The sequence below is a fragment of the Muntiacus reevesi genome, chromosome 3 (genome assembly GCF_963930625.1).
Source record: "Muntiacus reevesi chromosome 3, mMunRee1.1, whole genome shotgun sequence".
Taxonomy (NCBI): Eukaryota; Metazoa; Chordata; class Mammalia; order Artiodactyla; family Cervidae; genus Muntiacus; species Muntiacus reevesi.
The window spans coordinates 118,677,139-118,697,435 of record NC_089251.1 but is presented as its reverse complement, the minus strand read 5'-3'; the positions used below and the strand labels follow the sequence as shown (position 1 = coordinate 118,697,435).

General features: G+C 42.5%; 1 protein-coding gene across 2 annotated transcripts in view; it reads left to right on the top strand.

Annotated features, from left to right (window-relative positions):
• The window catches only part of CAB39 (calcium binding protein 39), a 92,712-nt gene that overhangs the window by 54,166 nt on the left and 18,249 nt on the right, over positions 1-20,297 (top strand). For both annotated transcript variants that reach the window (XM_065930371.1, XM_065930370.1), the window contains 3 exons: positions 9,536-9,700; positions 13,701-13,819; positions 19,692-19,860. In XM_065930371.1, coding sequence (XP_065786443.1) covers positions 9,569-9,700; positions 13,701-13,819; positions 19,692-19,860 — 420 coding nt within the window. In that variant the 5' untranslated portion in view covers positions 9,536-9,568. The remainder of the gene's footprint in view (positions 1-9,535; positions 9,701-13,700; positions 13,820-19,691; positions 19,861-20,297) is intronic.

Here is a 20,297-nt window from a genome sequence, read left to right as displayed (position 1 = left end):
TGCCCCCAATCCACCCTACCCAGGCCTTGCCTCTGAGAAGCTCTGCCCAGGCTTAGACCTTTTCCTCTGTGACTCTGCACAACAGAGGTGTCCCAGAACTCCCACTATATGGCCGCCTAGTAGAATCACACAGGGTAAACCACTTCTCTGAAGCTGCAAGAAAACAACCAGGAACTTAAAGTTCTGTCTCTCTGACCTAGACAAGTCAGCTGCGAGTGAGTGAGGAACGATCCACATTTTCCAGTCAAGTGAGTGGGCTTATCATGGGAGTAGGGGTGGAGGGCAGTTCTCTCACATGTTTTTCTTCATGACCAGGTATTTATAAAGCAGTTGGCCACTGTTAGTAGTCTGTACCCATGAAGCATACTAATACTCTGAGGCTCACTGGCCACATAAGCGTAGCATCTGTGTCTCAACACCACATTTTACTGACAGAATGTCCCAGACTGTTAGTTCAGTGTCAACAAAATCATGGAAGTCAGACTGTGTGTCAGTCCCTGTCTCATTCACGTTGGAGGGAGGGAGTAAGCAGGCCCTTTCTGAAGCCCTTGAGTGTTAGGGGAATGAGAGGTGCGGAGGAGGGTGGAGCAGGACAAGGCGGTGGGGAGACAAGGTGGCACCTGCCGCAGCAGGAGGAGAACGGCGGGAGCCAGGACAGGCTCTGGAGGGCAGAGGCGGAGTGCGGGCATCCAGGCCACTTGGGCAGAGACAGAGCCTCCAGGACAAGAGGGCGAGAGGAGAACTGGGAGGACCTTTATTTGGGATTTGACATCTTAAGAGAGGGAATGGTTCCCAGCAGGCATCGGCCCGGAGCCTTGCGTGAGGCCACACGACTGACAGAGTTGCAAGGGCGGAGGGGCCTTGAGGTAAGGCCAGCCTTGTTTGTGCAGGGGCCTTTTCTCTGGCACCCATACTAAGAACTAAGTGGGAGGGCTGCCTCTAACCTGTGAAGTAAAAGCAAAATAACCAGATTGTTCAGATTTTAAAACTGACAAAATGAGTACTGCAAAAGAGTACCCTTCCCCAAATGTTAACGTTATATTGTAAACTGTCCCTTAATTTGCGTTTGGCTGATATTCCTCATGAGTCAATGTAGGTGATGCCTTTTTTGGCAAGAAAAAAACAAAAGTGATGCCGTGCCCTTTGCAGTGTGCCCTTTCAGGAGGCACATGAGGTCAGGAGCCTCAGTGCTGTTCACAGGTGATCACATGGTTAAAGGGTATCTCCATGTAAAAGGACTTTTGGTTACTAGTAAGTCTCAGGGAAGTGAGCATCTTGGTTTAAAAGTCCCCCAAGTGATTCTGTGTATCTCCAGGGTTGAGACAAAGAAAGGCAGAAATATATCAGGGTGGATTGAGGAGGTTGAAGATGTTTTCAGGTCTTGTCTCAGTATGGGGGCGCTGAAGCTAGCTACTCAGATATGGACCAGAGAAAGAGAGCTAAGGTCTCTGGGGGAAAGTGGAACAGTTTTGGCATATTTGCTGCTGGGAGTGGCCAGTTGTGAAATCCATCCAGTTTGAAGGAATGTTTCTGGCTGAGTGAAGGCAGTTGAACAGCATGAATTTTCGTGAACCAGGTGTACACAGATTCCATCACCTTCTCTACCCTGCAGCTAAAGCAGAGAAAGTTTTCAGTAAAGAACATCCAGCGTTGTTTAGGGAAGCAAGAGAACTGGAACTGTGAGCACGGGCAGCCCTGAAACTTGCAGGCTTAGCAAGACAGGTATAACATGACCGTTAAGGAGCCCAGGGGATGAAATGTCATGGTGATCTCAGCAGCTTGACAAGGGTACAGTTGTGAGGAGCTGTAAGTGTGAATAGCTTACTTAGTAGGTGTGAGAGGACAAGCTGGGAAGTGGCAGATAAGGCGGATGTGGTCAGAGAGGCAGAGAACATGTGGGCAGAATGCAGGCTGGCCAGACAACGGGCGCTGGGCAGGGTCCCTAATGTGAACGCTGATGAAGGGAACCAAGTGAAATGTAAACGAGAACAGCTAAGTTAATTTATTCTGTATGTGGCATCTTCATTAAGTAAATTCTTACTGCATCGCCTTTTCTGGTGAAACACTTCATAAGCTTTTGAAATCATGTTTAGTGTAATATATGCTCATTTTTATTTCTTTTTGAAGCTTTTTTTAAAAAATCAACTTTATCTATGTAATGGGGAACAGAAATTACACAAATGGTTGAAATATGCATAAAATTAGAAGTCATTAATTGAGATATGATTGATTATTCTCATGTATCAGGGCTGTTAATAAACAATAAAGTTGATGAATTTTAGGGAATTCCTGGTGGTCCAGTGGTCAGGACCCCGTGCTTTCACTGCTGAGGGCACGGATTTGATTGCTGGTTGGGAGTGAGGCCAAAAAAATAAAACTTTAAAAGTTGATGATTTTTAGTTTTCCTTTTATATCATGCTGCTGATTATCCTATGTAGATGGTGACTAACCATGGAAGTACTCAGGTTTGGAAGTCTCTTGTCCCCAGTGCCATTCTCTACTTCGGAGTAGTTTGAGTCAACCGTTTATCTGTTAAGCCATATTCTGGTCTTCAACTTTTTATTTGGCAGTTTTTCAAGGTGTGATTGGTAGACCTATTTACATATGTTGAGGTATATACTTAGTTATTTGTTAGAAATCTTAAAAATGGGGGGGGGTGTCGTGTGGGGAGGAGTGAAAGAGCGAAACAGAAGCAGAAGTCAGAAAAGGCAGTTGTTACAAATATAGTGAATACTTGGTTCTATTTCTCCCATTTCCTTTGTTATTTTGCTCTTTAAAAAATTAAAATGTGAATTGTAAACCGTTCAGACATATCTGAAATACAGCAGGTGCGAAGCAGAGGGTTCTTCCCTTCTCCCTAGGCAGCCAGTGCTCAGTCTGGTGTGTGTTCTCCCAGACTGCTTCCTTGGAGGAAACAGGGAGCCGGGTCCCTTGCTCACCACTGTCTCTCTGCCAGGTAGGTTCCCTTCACTTTTCTTGGTGAGATGCTACAAAGTGTCCTTCCTTCAGGTCCCTGTATCTACGCTTCTTTTTAAGAGGAATTCCTTGATTTTTATGGTGTGAGAACAGCACATTTCCCTACCTCCAGTGTCCGTCCGCATTTTATATCCAGCAATCATGTGCGCTCATGTTCAGACACTAGTCAGGTGTGTATGGAGCCTCTGCAAGAGTGGGGCTTCTGATGGGGCAGGAGGAAGCTGACATGAACTGGAAATCACAGGGGAGAGCAGAGTTGCATGCATCTGTGCTGCTGCTGCTGCTAAGTCACTTCAGTCGTGTCCGACTCTGTGCGACCCCATAGACGGCAGCCCACCAGGCTCCGCCATCCCTAGGATTCTCCAGGCAAGAATACTGGAGTGGGTTGCCATTTCCTTCTCCAATGCATGAAAGTGAAAAATGAAAGTGAAGTCGCTCAGTCGTGTCCGACCCTTGCAGACCCCATGGACTGTAGTCTACCAGGCTCCTCTGTCCGTGGACTTTTCCAGGCAAGAGTACTGGAGTGGGGTGCCATTGCCTTCTCCAGCATGCATCTGTGAGAGACACTGAAAAAGCGGCAGGAGGATGGAGGACGGAACTGACTCAGAAAGACTTCTCTGAGGAGCTGACCAGAGCCACGCAGTGAAGGGGGAGTGGGAGTTGGCTAGCAGGTGGGGCACCATGTGAGTGCAAAGAACATTGTGGACTCAGGAAACTACGTGCACAGGGACCCTGAAAGGGGCCCAGTGTGACCAGAGCTTTGGTGTGTGGGTGGTGGAGGGACTGTAGTGCAGGGTCAGGGCAGAGGGCACACGTCCACCATGCAGGGTTTTAGGGGCCACATCCAAAGGGAATTTTCTGCACCGTAAGAGCAATAGGTAATTGAAATATTTTAAACACAAAGATTTAAGCATTTTAAGAGCTAGTCAGAAATTGTCATCCTTTTGTATTGTGAAAAGATCGTTCTGGTTGTGATGTGGAGAACAGACTGTAGGGAATTCAAGTCAGTAGGCTACTTAGTAGTCCAGACAGGAGTTATGGGGACTCCAGCTTGAATGGTGTTGTGGGGTCTAAATGGATGGATTTTAGAGATTTTGTGATAAATGAGATGTTGAGGCAGGGCGCTGAAGAGGAAAGAGTCAAGGATGAATCTTAAATTTCTCATATGTTATAAGAACATCATTAGTGGCATCTCATTCCCTGAAATAGGGAACAAGGGAAGAACACCAGGCTTTGGGGCAAGACCGTGAGTTCTGTTCTAGATGGGTTAGATCTGAGGTACTTGAGACATCCAGGTAGAGACACTTCGAGTAGTAGACACTGTGAGTAAACTGCTTAACACGCTAGGAAGAGAACTAAATTAGAGATAGGAATCTGAGGCATCACATTTAGGTGTTAATTAAAGTTGTGGGTGTGGATGAGGTCACTTTCGGAGAGATGATAGAATAAGAGGACCTTGTACTCTGCTTGGAGATAGTCCCAGTATTTAAATGACCCACTCAAGAAGGGTGAGCCAAAAGGGAGACCGGAAGACAAGAAAAGAGGGCGTTGGTAAGTCACAGAGCACAGGGAGGCGAAGTTTTAAAGAAGGGTTGTAATCAACAGCTTCAGATACTGCCAAGAGCTCACATGTGATGAAGACTAGAAATTGTATTTAATGGCAGGCGGGTCCTTGGTGGCTGTCTAAATGCTGTGAAGTACTAGCTATAGAAGCCACGTGGAATTGGGCTGAAGAGTGAATAGGAAAGAGATAAGAGATGTGGACTGTAACAGACACAAGGAGACGTTTTGAGAGATTTAATTATGGGTGGGCAGTAGCTGGGGGGCGGGGGCTTATGGGGTCAAAGGAGAGCTTCTTTAATTTTGTTAATGGGAATCTAGATCATATTTAAAGCTGAGTTTGGGAGAGTCAAGTGAGAGGGGAGTTGACTATATGAGCTGATAAGATAACAGACAGGATGGATGAGATCCTGAGAAGGGAGGAGGTGAGCGGAATTCAGAAGCCAGGAAGGTTAGTATAGGTAGATGAGTATAATGGTTAGCAGAGGAGAGAATTGGATGTTGGTTTCTCCCCCTTGTGATTAGGTGATAGTGTCTTCTGCTGAAAGGGAAGAAGCGGGTTTTATGTGTGAATCCAAGGGCATTTCATCATAGGAGCATCTGTTTTCTTGCTTCTCTCTACTGTCTTTTAAAAACAGCTTTTGTTCAGATATAACTTGCATATCACACAGTTCACCCATCTAAAGTATACAGTTTAGTAGTTCTTATTCACAGGTAATATGCAACCACAAACAACCACAGTCAATTTTTGAGATTTCATTACCTCAAAAAGAAACCCCATACCTTTAACTATTCACTCCCCCTTCCCCCAACTTAGTGAATACTTCATTTTTGCTATCGGAAAGCAGAGAGTACAGTCTGAATTCAGATTTAAATCATATCATGGTTTCAAAGCAGAGTGTAAACTGAGACATATGAAGGGATATTAAGAGCCTCAAAACTTTGATCTAGTCAGAGAAGCAGAGAAGGCTAAGCTCTACTCCTTAGAGTCAGTCAGTAAATTCAGCAGATAATATACTCAGAAAATCTACTAAGTGTCAAATTATTCCCTGTCAAAGAGAATCATCTTAAGAATAAAGATTAATGAAGTGAAATTGAAAAGGCAACACATAATTAGATTATAAGAGAACACTTACTGTTGAGAAATGATTTTTATCTTCTGGCCCAGAAAAAGTACATTCTAGTTACTTAAAATTTATATATGGGATAATGACGAACTGGTGTCAGAAATCTAAGACATTACTAGCAGGATACAGTAGTAACAGCAGACTGGAAAATGTAAAGATTTAGTTAATGTTGATACTGAATAAGGATTCATAATGGGATTATTAGGAAGATACAGCATTTAGAAAATAAAGCAGTATAGTAGTCAGTAAAAATCAGCATAGAGTTAAGTAAAGAGATATTGACAAATTAACTTTATTTCCTTATATCCAGGAAATGTGGAGGAAAAGTGTATTCTTATTTTATCAAAGTATTTAACAAAAAGCCTTTTGAATATGATTTGGAAATAAATATAGATGTTAAGTGGCTGAGCAGCCATGCCCAGAGATGATTAGTAGATCATTACTGAAAGGAGCGTGATAATTCAAAGGCATACTGTTAGTTTCTATTCATTTACATCCGTTTCAGCATTTTGGTTAACGATAAGGCCATGGGAGGCACGCCTACCTATCAGATTTTCAGGTGGTACAAAGATGAGAGCAAGAGCTGACATTTTGGATGTCCTTCACAGTCTGGAACAGTGTTGACTGATGGGCTGATAATGAGATTAAATTAAATAGTGAGAAGAGTTAAAGCTATCATTGCAGTGTTATTCAAAGAACAGGCTTTGAATGAATAATTGCAAAAATCCTTAAAGGAGCCCTGAGCTACATTAGATTTGCCACATTTGCAGGGAAGTGGTGGTCTGGTGTCTTCTCCATCATCCCATCAGGATGGAGTTGGAGCATTAGTCCTGCCTTTCTGGGAAGGATAGTTAAAGAAGTTGAGAGGAGGTTTTTCTGGAGATTCTCTATTTAGGAGAGAGAGGCAAACTGTTCTCAGTGAGTAGTCTTCATGTGGAAGAAAAGTTCGGGTACTGCCATATCTGCCTTGCAGACCCAGGACCAGCAGACACTATAGTGAGGCAGTGTTTGTCTCAACTGTAAAATTTTCTAGCAGCTTTCTGTTTCTAAAGTCTGCTATTACTGTATTTCTAGATGCTGGAAATACTTAAGGTGAAGCAATTACTGTATTTCTAGATGCTGGAAATACTTAAGGTGAAGCAATGTAATCATTTGATAAGAAGATTAGAAGGTTGTAAAAGGGAGTACCATGGACATAGATGATTCTTTAGGTACCATGAAGTGCTGATGCCCTCTGATCTGTGCTAAGTAATCTCCCTGAAGTGTATTTCTGGTCATAAATATTTGTTTATTTAGCTTTTTTATAGCCTTTATGTTTTTCACATAATTTGAATATTCTACTTTGTTGGCTTATTAGCTATGACTGTTTTGGTTTTCTTCACTGTGTGTGTGTTTTTTGGGTGTCTTTTTTAGGACTTACAGTGTATGCTTTTTTAACTTGTGGTTTTTCTTCAAGAAATACTATGCTGCTTCATGTGCCTCTTCTTGCTATTGTTACTGCATATTCTTGTTCTATATATACATCATAATCCCAGAATACAATTGTGTTGTTGTTGTGTTAGTCGCTCAGTCATGTCCAACTGTTTGTGACCCCATGAACTATAGCCCACCAGACTCCTCTGTCCATGGAATTCTCCAGGCAAGAATACTGGAGTGGGTAGCCATTCCCTTTTTAGGGGAACTTGCTAACCCAGGGATCGGACCCGGGTCTCCTGCATTGCAGGGAGATTCTTTACTGTCTGAGCCACCAGGGGAGGCCCTTATATATGTCATAAACCCAGAATACAATTGTTTATACTTTAAACAAATACTTTAAGCATCATTTTTTTAAGTTATCTTTTAAAGACTTTTTTAATAATGGAAAAATCTTTTAAATTTATCCACATCTCTATTTCCAGTGCTCTTCATTCTTTTCTGTATACACAGATTCTCATTTTGAATCTCCAAAACTTCCTATAATGCAGGACTGCTGGTGACAAAATCTGTCAGCTTTTCTGTCTTAAAAACTCATTTCACAATGACAGTTTAGTAACTTTAATGATGTTCCTCAACTGTCTTTTGACTTGCATCATTTTTTGTCAAATCTGTTGTCAGTTTTTGATTCTTTGTCCATAATGTTTTCCCCCCTCTGGTTGCTTTTAAGATTTTTTCTTCACTGAATTTAAGCAATCTGATTGTTTTCTCTGTTTCTTGTGCTTAGGATTTTTTTTTTTTTAACTTCTTGGCTCCGTGGGATTATAGTTTTTATCAAATTGGGAAAAGTTTCAGCCATTGTATGTTCACATGTTTTGTCTGTCCCTCCCCCTTCTTTGGGGACTATAGCTGCACATGTATTGTGTAGACCAAAAAGTTCATTTGGGTGTTCCTGTAACTTCTTACAGAAAAATCTGAACACACTTTTGGCCAACCCAATGTTAGACTGCCCGCAGTCACCCTGTAGCTGACTGATGTGCTTTTTCCCTCCCTCTCTTTGTGTTTCATTTTGGATAGCTTTTATTGCTCTGTCTTCCTATTTACTAACCATTTCTTCCTCAGTATCTAATCTGCTATTAATCCCATCTAGTGTAATTTTTATTTCAGAAATTGTAGTTTTTAAGTGTTTGATTTTGGTCTTTTTTTTTTAATGCCTTCTGTATCTTTACTTAGCGTGCTCATTTTTTTCCTGAATATACTGTCTGTAGTTCTAGTAACTTTTAGTGTCCTTGTGTAATTTCTACCATCTGGGTCACTTTCCAGAGCTGTTACTCTTGACTGTTTTTTCTCCCCATTATTGGTTGTATTTTCCAGTTTTGATTCTTTGCAGGCTGGCTTTTGAGTTTTGTTGGAGAGCAGAGTTTAGTCCCAGACTAATTGTTTATAACAGCAGAGACAAAACCCTTGGGGAGCTCTGCTTGATGCCTGTGACATGAGGTTTTTCCATCACGTTGATGGGAGCCTTGCATGAGCTCCGTGACTGTTCCCTGGCCGTGAGTGCTTTCCTCACAGGCATGTGTTTACCAGCGCTCAGCCGGAGAAGCAGGCAAGCCTTTTGCAGGTCTCTAACTCTTCAGTGGAGCTGTCCTCTCTGTTCTTTGCCTGGAAAAGGGACCAAGACTCCTTGTCCTCCACAGATTCCCAGCTCTGTCTGCTCACATGTCCTCCCTGTGTGGTGGTCTAGCAGTGAGCTAGGGCAGTCATGAGGGTCACTTCATTTGTTTCCCTTCTCTCAGGAATCGCTCTCCTGTGCTGCCTGAAGTTCAGTGTTTAAAATTAATTACGTGATAGATTTTCTCCCATTTTTTTATCTTTTTCATGGGGATAAGTAAATCTGACTCTTGTTTTGATCTTGGCCAAAGTAGAAGCTTTTTAGCGACTTGTAATATATTGCTGACATTTTAGCTTTGCATTCAGAGCCTCTTTCAGCGTCATTTCTTCTACCACTCCCTCTCCTGTTGCTCCCTCCACAACTGTTCTCTGCCTGTCCCTCATCCCCAGCTCGTGCCTTGCCTTCCCCTCAGCCTGCTTCTCCCCAGCCGGTTCTTGCTTGCCAGTGTCTTTGCGTTCTCAGGATCCGCTCTGCCTCTTCCGTGTGGTGTCCCTCCCATTTGAGCAGAACTGAGCCCACTCTCCCTGCTGTCTTTGTATTCTCACAGCCTTGTTCTCGGTGTTGAGGTGTACAGGCTGTGAACTGCTGGCCTTCCCTGTTGAGCACACACGTCAGTCCCCACGTGTGCACACATGTGCAGTTTTTACTGCTGAGGGCAGGGGTGGGGTGCCCACCTTTGTGTCCCTTCTGTGGGTGTGTAATAAATAGAGAAGGTACTGAGCAAATGTAGGTGTGTTATTTATGTTTATTAAAATGAATTGTTCTTCTCCTCTTCCCCCACAATCAGGCTACAGAAGAAGTTTCCAAGAACCTGGTTGCCATGAAGGAAATTCTGTATGGCACAAACGAGAAGGAGCCGCAGACAGAGGCAGTGGCGCAGCTCGCTCAGGAGCTGTATAACAGTGGGCTCCTCAGCACCCTGGTAGCTGATTTGCAGCTCATTGACTTTGAGGTAAGAAATCAGTTTTTTATTTTTCAAAAACACTAACTATTCATAGTCCTTTTCCTATGCTCTCTCTTCTGAAATGTGTGAAGATTCTTGTTCGGCTCTTGGCTCGGGGGTACTGACCAGTAAGCATGTCCGGGCTGCCTGCCTAATTAGCGGGGCTAGGTCAGGAACTCAAGTGTATTGCAGACTTTAGGCCATGTCTTTCCCCCTTCTTTGACGACATTGTATATGAAGTTTCTTAGGTATTTGTTATACCCTTTCATTCAGGTATATTTATTAAATAGATGCTGTTTTACATAATTCACTGGTCCTTGGCTCTCAATAAATAATCTAAAGAAGCCCATAGAATGTTAGAATTTTTGAGGTAGATAAGATCTTGCGTGCATGCTAAGTTGCTTCAGTTGTGTCTGACTCTGCTACCCTGTGGACCGTGCGCCTCCAGGCTCCTCTGTCCATGGGGCTCTCTAGACAAGAATACTGGAATGGGTTGCTCTGTGCTCCTCCAAGGATCTTCCCTACCCAGGGATCGAATCTGGGTCTCTTAAATATCTCCTGCATTGGCAGGTGGGTTCTTCATCGCTAGTGCCACCCAGGAATCCCTGGATAAGATCTTAGAGAACATCTAGTTTTTTTGTTTATTTGTTTCTTTAACCTGCTGAAAACTCATTACAGTAGAGATTATGTATGTTTTGTTTGCATGGCAGTGCTTTTAAATATTTAAATTAGGATACCATTAAAACAGCAGGAGATTTTATACACAATTTGGAATTTCTGGCTTCCCTTGAAAAATCTGGCAGCATGGGGCCTGTAGCCCTGCATGGCCCCTCAGCCTGTGACATGGGCATCCATACTCCGGTATGCCTTAGACGGTGCAGCTTGCTTTTCTACTGCAGGCCCGCTGCACTCGTTTATATTTCCTGCTCATCCCTGGTCAGCACTTGATGTTGTTGCCCAAGTCTATACAGCCAAATCAGGCCATGCTGGATATTTAGTGTATTTATTAGTGAGAAGAATGGCCCTTGATAACAGTCTTGAGAAAACTCGTCTGAGAAGCACATAATGAAGGGCTCTGGCATGGTCATGAGCAGTCCCCTCTCTGATGCTCTGTTATGGGTGTGCTTTGTTTAAACCCCAGTATTTATCATCCTGAGGGGTTGGATGTCTGTGCCCGTTCAGTTCAGTCGCTCAGCCGTGTCCAACTCTTTGTGACCCTGTGGACTGCAGGACGCCAGGCCTCCCTGTCCGTCACCAACTCCCGGAGTTTACTCACACTCACGTCCATTGAGTCGGTGATGCCATCCAGCTATCTCATCCTCTGTTGTCCCCTTCTCCTCTCGCCTTCAATCTTTCCCAGCATCAGGGTCTTTTCAAATGAGTCAGTTCTTCAAATCAGGTGGCCAAAGTATTGAAGCTTCAGCTACAGCATTAGTCCTTCCAATGAATAGTCAGAATTGATTTCCTTTAGGATGAACGGGTTGGATCTGTTTGCAGCTCAAGGGACTCTCAAGAGTCTTTTGCAACACCACAGTTCAAAAGCATCAATTCTTCAGCGCTCAGCTTTCTTTTTAGTCCAACTCTCACATCCATACATGACTACTGGAAAAACGATAGCTTTCACTAGATGGACCTTTGTCTGTTCAGGTACTTGGAAAATCAGGGGAGAAAATGACAGACATCTATAACCAGTTTCAGGCTTCCCAGGTGGCACTAGTGGTAAAGAACCTGTCTGCCAATGCAGGAGACATAAGAGGAGTGGGTTTGATCCCTGTGTCAGAAGATCCCCTGGAGGAGGGCATGGCAACCTATTCCAGTATTCTTGCCTGGAGAATCCCAAGGACAGAGGAGCCTGGTGGGCTACAGTCCATAGGGTTGCAAAGAGTCAGACATGACTGAAGTGACTTAGCATGCACATACAGCCACATTCAGTTTTGGAGAAGGTTGAAGAAAGTGTGGTTCTTAGGTTACTTGAGTGTATTATCAGTAGATAGTTAAAAGAGAACAAAATTTATTTCTATCTTTTAGAACAGACAGAGGAACTTCCCTGGTGGTTCAGTGGTTAAGGCTTTGCCTTCCAATGCAGGGCCTGTGGGTTCAATCCCTGGTTAGGGAGCTAAGATCTCTCATATGCCCGGTGGCCAAAAAACCAAAACATAAAACAGAAGCAATAATGTAACAAACCCAAAGTTTCTTTAATGGACCACATCAAAAAACTCTTTACCAAAAAGAAAGAACAGAATTATGATATTTTCATTTATGTAGCTGATTTCATATATTTTTCATAGAGTGTCAAATTCCAGCAACAATTTTTATTTCCACTGCAAAGGTGGGGATGTGTTGGGACCACAGTTCCTCCTCCTTTGTCTGCCCAACCTACTCCCCAGCCTGGACCCTGATCTTAATATTCATTTGGGACTTTAGAGACATAAATTTAAAAGAAATGTTTGCCCTTGAGACTGGTTTTTGAGATTGCCGTTACTACCCCTAACGTAGCACAGACCCCAGGGTGATCTCCATGCTGGAAAGCTTTGTTTCCCTCACTCCCCTGCAGACTTGTCAGCCTTGTAACAAGTGGCTATTCTGAAACTCACTTCATCATTTGTTACTTCCTTGTGCAGCTTTCTTATCAAGACAGTTCCACTATATGAAGTGAACAACCACCTATTTTGTTTAGCAAAGTACAGTGGTGGAACTCTGAACTATTGAGTCATGTGATACTTAGTACCTTAACTGTTAATCGATATAAAATTTTTCCCAAGTAGACTTTGTTTAATAGGAGGAGATGGGGAATTCCCTGGTGGTCCAGTAGTTAGGACTCTGCACTTTCACTATGAAGAGCCCAGGTTCAGTCCCTGGTCAGGGAGGTAAGATCCTGCAAGCCACAGCTGTGCTGCACGCCCCCCCCCAAAAAAAAAATAGGAGGCTATGTCTACATGCCATTAAAGCTCAACTTCTTACAGAATTCTTTCATTTTTATTATAATAGCAGAATACAATTTCTCCTCCTTCCATCACTGTTAAAAGGAAGCTGCATGTATTGTTTATAATACGAGCATCCTATTTGAAGCTGCTTGCTCCCTTTGGATGGGAATCAGATCCCTGAACAATGTAAGCATATAGCAAGGTTTTGTTTTTCATACCTGAGTCAGCATCATTCTGAGAATTAGAAATCACTGAAATTATGTGTAGTTGAGATTTCACTTTGTCAGCACATTATTCATGTCAAAAATATTTCTCTGCTAGAACTTGGAAATATAAAGGAAAAAATAAAATTCAGTGTCTATGAATGTTTTAAAGTCAGATACTCAGTCCTGATTATAAATACACAGCCCCATGATTTGAGTTTATTTGGGAGGGTGGATGGGCATTGGGTATTTAATCAATATGTTGATTTGAGTTTATCTGGCAATGTGGATGGGCATTTGGGTATTTAGTCAGTAACTTGATTTGAGTTTATTTGGGAGCGTGAGCAGTCTTTGGGTCTTTAGTCAGTACCTTGATTTGAATTCCGTTTGGGAGCGTGGAAGGCATTGGGTGTTTAGTCAGTACCTTGATTTGAGTTTATTTGGGATCGTGAACAGTCATTGGGTCTTTAGTCAGTACCTTGATTTGAGTTCTGTTTGGCACCGTGGAGGGCATTGGGTATTTAGTCAGTACTATGATTTGAATTTATCTGGGAGCATGGACAGGCATTGAGTATTTAGTCAGTATCTTGATTTGAATTCATCTGGGAGTGTGGATGGGCATTGGGTTTTTAGTCAGTACCTTGATTTGAGTTTATCTGGGAATGTGGACAGGCATTGGGTGTTTAGTCAGTACCTTGATTTGAGTTTATCTGGGAGCATGGACAGGCGTTGGGTATTTAGTCTGTAGCTTGATTTAAGTTTATCTGGGAGTGGGGACAGGCATTGGGTGTTCAGTCAGTACCTTGATTTGCATTTATCTGGGAGTGTGGATGGGCATTGGGTATTTAGTCAGGCATTTTGCTATTTTTGTCTCCCTAATAGGGCAAGAAAGACGTGGCTCAAATTTTCAACAATATTCTCAGAAGACAAATTGGTACAAGAACTCCTACTGTTGAATACATCTGCACCCAGCAGAATATTTTGTTCATGTTGTTGAAAGGGTATGTATAATATAATAAAGTTGATATTTTTTACTTGAAAAATAAAAAGGGAAAGATGATTGTGGGCAAAAGCAGGATGGTGAATGTGGGAAAGCATTTTCTCTGTAGTTCCATCAACTCCTTTTCCGGTAGTTCTTGATTACATTTCCCCCCTTAAAATTCAACCAGTGAGCTAAACAGAATTTGAAGATGCCCAGGGGATTTTAAAGTTAGTGACTTATGAGCCTTAAAATCTCAAACCTCAAGAAAAAAATAAGTCCTCTGTGGTCTTTTTTTCTGTTCTCTAAGATGTAAAAACCTTAATTGTATGAAATAGCAGCTAAATAAGTTACCGTATACTTAAAGACCTCTTCTTTGGACGTACACGCATACTGTATGACAGTAAAGGCTGCCCAGTAAATGGAGCATGGATGCTGTAGCACTTAGCCTTGTTCAGTCGGCAACAACAAAGTACGTGTTTATGATGTACTTCCCTTTGCTCTTCACCTGTGTGTGTCCACCCACTAACCCACTTAGTTTGGTAATCCACAGTGCATCTTCCTGGCATTACTGCTGAACTGAGTAGTCATTTATCTTTGAATAGATGTCAGTTTCCAAAAATAAAAAAACAAAAAAAGCCTTAAAATTGAAACTTTTTTTTTAAATCCTCCTCTCCCTCATCACTGATTGGCAAGGTAGCCTCCTGTTGTTTCACACCAGGGTTGTTTGCCAGCTCTGGGTACGTGTGCACTGGCAGGGTTCTGTTAAATTGGTGGGCAAGCGTTTTATTGGCATGACGGTTGGCGTGAATCAGCTTGCTCTCCTACCTCAGCCTTATAGCTTGCCTCACTCTGATTCATATCTCTGTGGTTTAACACTTCCTCCAAGTTCAGACTTGTTTAGACAGAGCATGCGTCAGTACCTGTGTTGGATGCTAGCATTCCATTTCCTTCTTTCTAGTTCTAACTACCTATGTTGCTTCTTCAGATGATGCTGTATGGAATTTTTGGCATCCAGTATTTTGTTGTATCAATCCAGAGCTGCCTGTATGAACATGTAGTGAGTAGTCTGAAATTTTGGTGTTCTTGGAGCAGCTTCCAGATGCCTCTGTGTATTTTTAAAGCCAATATTCCTTTTTCTGTAGAAAGCAGTGGTTATTAAAATCTGTGAATTAGTTAGCTCTGCCTGGATTTACTGTCAAGTGACCAGGGGTGTGATAGGAACATTGCTGAATGTCATGTAACACTTTTGAGGCACTATTTAAAGAAAGGTTTAAAGATCTCAACTGAGCTGGCCAGAGCAGAAACCTCATCTCAGGGAGGTGAAGAGAAGCAGCATGGAGAAGCCACTGGTGTTGGGACTCCACTCCACCCCTTTTAGTTTTTATTGTGGAAAATATACATAAACTGGGGGATAATATGCAAGCCCTTTCCTAGCCATGACCAAGCTTCAGCGATTATTAACATCTTGTTGATATTTAACAAATTATTAACATTCCTGTTTGGTCTATTTCTTGCCTCCTGTTTTTCCTCCTCACTTACAACATCACTTCCGTATCATAATCATAATATCACTTAAAAACCTAAGCATAATATAATACCCAGTCAGTGTTTAGATTTCCTTGATTTCCACCAAAAATATCATTTTTCAGGTTGTTTGAATCAGTCTTCAAGCATAGTCCACAAACTTAATTTGGTTGATATGACTCTTAACTCGCTTTTAATCTATAATAGTTCCTGCCCTCTTCTTTTAATACTATTATTTGTTGAAGCAACTGGGCCATGTGTTTTGTAGAAAAATCTCATGTTTTGTATTTGCATGCTGTGGTTTCACAAATAACCATGTTCCTCTATCCTCTGTTCATTTGCATTTGGTTAGATTCAGCCTCAGTTGAGGGAGTGGGAACAGGAGTTCTTCATGGATGGGACTGTGTGCTTCTGTTGGGCAGTGCTGGTTGTCCTCCTCCTGGTGATGTTAGATTGATCAGTGGATACAGATGATGTCAGCCTGCCCATTGTAAAGTTCTGCATCAACCCTGTACCTAATGGTTTTACTATCCACTTAGGATCATTCATTTCAGTTCCGTCGCTCAGTTGTGTCCGACTCTTTGTGACCCCATGAACCACAGCACACCAGGCCTCCCTGTCCATCACCAACTCCTGGAGTTTACCCAGACTCATTTCCATTGAGTCAGTGATGCCATCCAACCATCTCATCTTCTGTCATCCCCTTCTCCTCCTGCCCTCAATCTTTCCCAGCATTAGGGTCTTTTCAAGTGAGTCAGCTCTTCGCATCAGGTGGCCAAAGTGTTGGAGTTTTAGCTTCAACATCAGTCCTTCCAATCAACATCAAGGACTGACTTCCTTTAGGATGGACTGGTTGGATCTCCTTACAGTCCAAGGAACTCTCAAGAGTCTTCTCCAACACCACAGTTCAAAAGCATGAATTCTTTGGCAGTCAGCTTTCTTTACAGTCGAGCTGTCACATCCATACATGACTACTGGAAAAACCATAGCCTAGACTAGACAGACCTTTGTTGGCAAAATAATGTCTCTGCTTTTTAATATGCTGTCTAGGTTGGTCATAACTTTCCTTCTAAAGAGTAAGCGTCTTTTAATTTCATGGCCGCATTCACCATCTGCAGTGATTTTGGAGCCTAAAAAAATAAAGTCAGCCACTGTTTCCACAATTTCTCCATCTATTTGCCATGAAGTGATGGGACCGGATGCCATGATCTTAGTTTTCTGAATGTTGAGCTTTAAGCCAACTTTTTCACTCTCTGCCATAAGGGTGGTGTCATCTGCATATCTGAGGTTATTGATATTTCTCCCAGCAGTCTTGATTCCAGCTGGTGCGTCATCCAACCCAGCATTTCTCATGATGTACTCTGTTGTCTAGGTTCAAAATGGTGATTTCCTAATTTTCTTATTCCTTCTCCATATATCAAGTGTTTCATGACTTCTGTAGGAAAGACAGAATAGATGCTTGACTCCTTTCTACATTATCATTTTTTAGTATAATCGGTTGATGGCCACTTTCTTAAGTGAGCAATGAGTATGTTATTGTTTTAAGCATCATTATGCATTTAAGCATCAAACCTGAAGTTTAATCAGATCTTAAAATACGTTTGATGTGTCTCAAACCTTTTCAGTCATTATGACCATGTTTTTATGTCCAGATTGCCCCATCTTGGACTGTTGGGCACTGTTTCAAATTGGCTCCTGTGCCCTCTTAGCAAGACCCCCTTAGTCTTTGATAGCTTCCTTGCTGTCTTGCACAAGACGTCCAATGCTCATTTTATATGGGTTTCTTCCTCAGACCTAGAAACAGGCATTTCTTCCAGGGCCCTGTGATTTTTCTGTTTTTCAGAAACTCCATGGAGGTCCAGTGGTTAGAACTCAGCACTTACTGCTGAGGGCCCAGGTTCAGTCCCTGGTCAGGGAACTAAGATCCTGAAAACCATGCAGCACAGCCAAAAAGGGGGGAAAAAAAAGAAATTTTTCTGCAGTTGTTGATTAATTAGTTCAGACTGTTTCAACACAGCGTGATTATCCACTCAGGCTACAGGCATTCTGATGTTAGACATTTTGAGGAGTGACGCTGCCGGTATCAGTATGCTTTTGGGAAAAACCGTGTTACTTGTGTTAGCCTGCATCCGGGGGCAGTCATTCTTTCGCTGGCGATTTAAATGTTAATGTGCTCTCCTGCCTGGCGCTAACAGGTTGTACCGCGTAACTGTTTGCCGTGTACTCAGTGGTTTATGGTTTAATCATTTAAGGCCAGCTTGACAAACTGCCGTCAAAACCTGCCCGACTTGTCGTACCAAATTGTCTTACCCCTGTCTTTCTAGTCTCCTGCCTGTTTCGGAGCAGCAGAGAGGAAACTCTGTGGTCAGCCATTTTGTGAGCAGACATTTCAGTCCCCTCAGAGCCTGTCACCATTCTAGCTGCCATGCCGCCAGTGACACAGAGGAATGTGGTTTTGGTGGCGTTGAGGGTGTGTGATGAACATATGTACAATAGGAGGATAGTCCTACCTGATAACGCTCCCAGAGGGCTTCAGGGGGTAAAATGTGGCTTTAGTCAATAAGACAAGACTTGGTAACAGAGATGGACTTAGGATTGAGGTTCCAGATAGTTTCAGATTTGCATAGACAGAAAAAATAGTAAGAACAGGGACAGGAATGAACGCAGTGACTGACAACAGTAAGGAGAGAATCGGAAGGTTTTATGGCGTAGTGGGAGATGGTGTTGTACCGGAGGCGTTGCTATGATGTGGGGAAGCCTGGATGTGTGTCTATTTAATTAGCAAGAAGAATCGTTTTAAGCTCCTAAACTGGAACGGGCTACTGATACACTTATGTGTCAGATAGATTTGTTAGGACAGAGTTTGAACAAAGACACTTGCTTAGGGACACTCAGGTGACCAGGCATGACTTCATGCAGCACTGGATACAAGAAAATGAAACTGAAGTATTGCAGAGGAGCATTAGAAAGGAGTGATGACGTTGAAGATGGGAAGATTGGAAGTAGACAAAGAGGGGAATGTTCAGAACGGTGCTATTCAATACCCTTCTTACTAACAGCATGTACTTATTTATTTTAAATTTAAATGACATTTAAAATTCAGTCCCTCAGTCATAGTAGCCAAATGTCAAGTGTTCAGTTGACGGCAAAGATAGAGAACATTTCCGTTATCAAAGTTCTGTAAGATCTGTTTTAGACCAGGATATCTGAAGCAAAATAGTGATACTGTATTAGACACATCAAGTTTATGGAATTGTCCAAAAGCAACAGAAAATACCTTACTACAGTTCAGGGTGGGTCCGGGCTGGGGCAGTTTAGGAACCATGGTGGGAACTGTGAGATCTTAGGGGTCAGAGCAATAGAAGAAAGACTTCAACCAGGCAAGAAATAAGAACAGAGGAGGTAGAAAGGAGAACTGGGAGCCTTGCTTTCATTTTTTAAAGAAAGAGATGCAAAGGTCTGCATTGTCCAGAATTTGTGTTAGAAGATCATTTGTTTTAGCCCAGAGGTCTTTGGATTCAATGGCAGGAAACTAAAGGCGACTGTGAGTGGGGAAGGAGATTCAGCCTGAGTGTGCAAGTGTGAGAGGAAGTGGAGTGACAGGGTGACGTGTGCGTGCAGATGGCAGACAGAGTCCAGTTCGAGAGGTTTGGTGCACATCAGAATGGAGAAGGCTGCTATGTTGAGAGGAGAAGGAGGTTCTCTTTCTGATGGTGGGGAAGGAAGAGGCGAGCAGCCTTGAGATGGAGTAGAGGAAGTCTGTGTGGAGAGCCGAGGAGGGGTACATGGAGCCCCTGTGTCCCCTGTGTCCACTTGGGAGCCCTCAACGCGCTCGGTGACATCCTCAAGACCAGGCTTTCAGCTCTAGCGTTTATGTGTTGCCAACAGTCTTGGGAGTGCTATTTGAGTATTAAATTGAAACAGTGACGTGTAAGTGCTGTATAATTTGACAGACCCATTTAGATCCTGTGAATTTAGGAAACTTATGTTTCCTATTGTTTTTTGATTCAGTGTTTGGTTTTTCTGAAGTGTTGAGAGCACCTCAGGTGAATTAAACCCTCTTTGGCGGTGTGACCCTGAATACCTCCCTTCAAGTCTTTTAACTGAAGGAATGAGCTTTTACCCTTATACTCACTGTCAAGGCTGTTACTTTTCTTTATGGTGAAGCGGTCACCACCCACTGACACATGTGTGCCCTCTAGACTGAGCACATATCCTCCACTGAGAGAGATGCATCTTGTAACCTTTTCTGTCACTTAGTTAGAACATGTGTGAAACTTCCTGGTCTAAAAATCAGAACTGTTGGGAGTTTTAAAAGAACAGTGATGGGTGGGAAAAGCAGTCATGATTGTCTTTTCTTTTTACAGGTATGAATCTCCAGAAATAGCCCTAAATTGTGGAATAATGTTAAGAGAATGCATCAGACATGAACCACTTGCAAAAATCATTTTGTGGTCGGAACAGTTTTATGATTTCTTCAGATATGTCGAAATGTCAACATTTGACATAGCTTCAGATGCATTTGCCACATTCAAGGTAACAAAAACTATAGAATTCTAAATATATGTACAAGTGAGATTAACAGGTGTGCTGTTCTTTGCTAAACTTTCTGTACCCTCCAAATCTACACACGGCTGCCCTCTAGTGGGAAAACAGAAGATGTATTTTATATGTGTGTTTGTGACTCAGGTATGTGCAGTAGAGTCACAGCTTTAATAGGTTGGAAAAGTTAAGACTCTGAAGTCTGTCTAAAAGGCATAAGTCCTGTATGGTCAAAGGTACACTTTTCTGTTAAATTCCCCATCAAATACAGTATATAGATAGACAGTATATGTGAAAATCAGATTTGTCTCCTGTGTTGGAACATAGTGCAGCAGTTTCTTTGGTTAAGCATCAGACAGAGTAGTTGGCTTCTGTTCAGGGCCATATCAGTTTGGAATACACATACCTTTAAATACTAGAACCACCTTCGG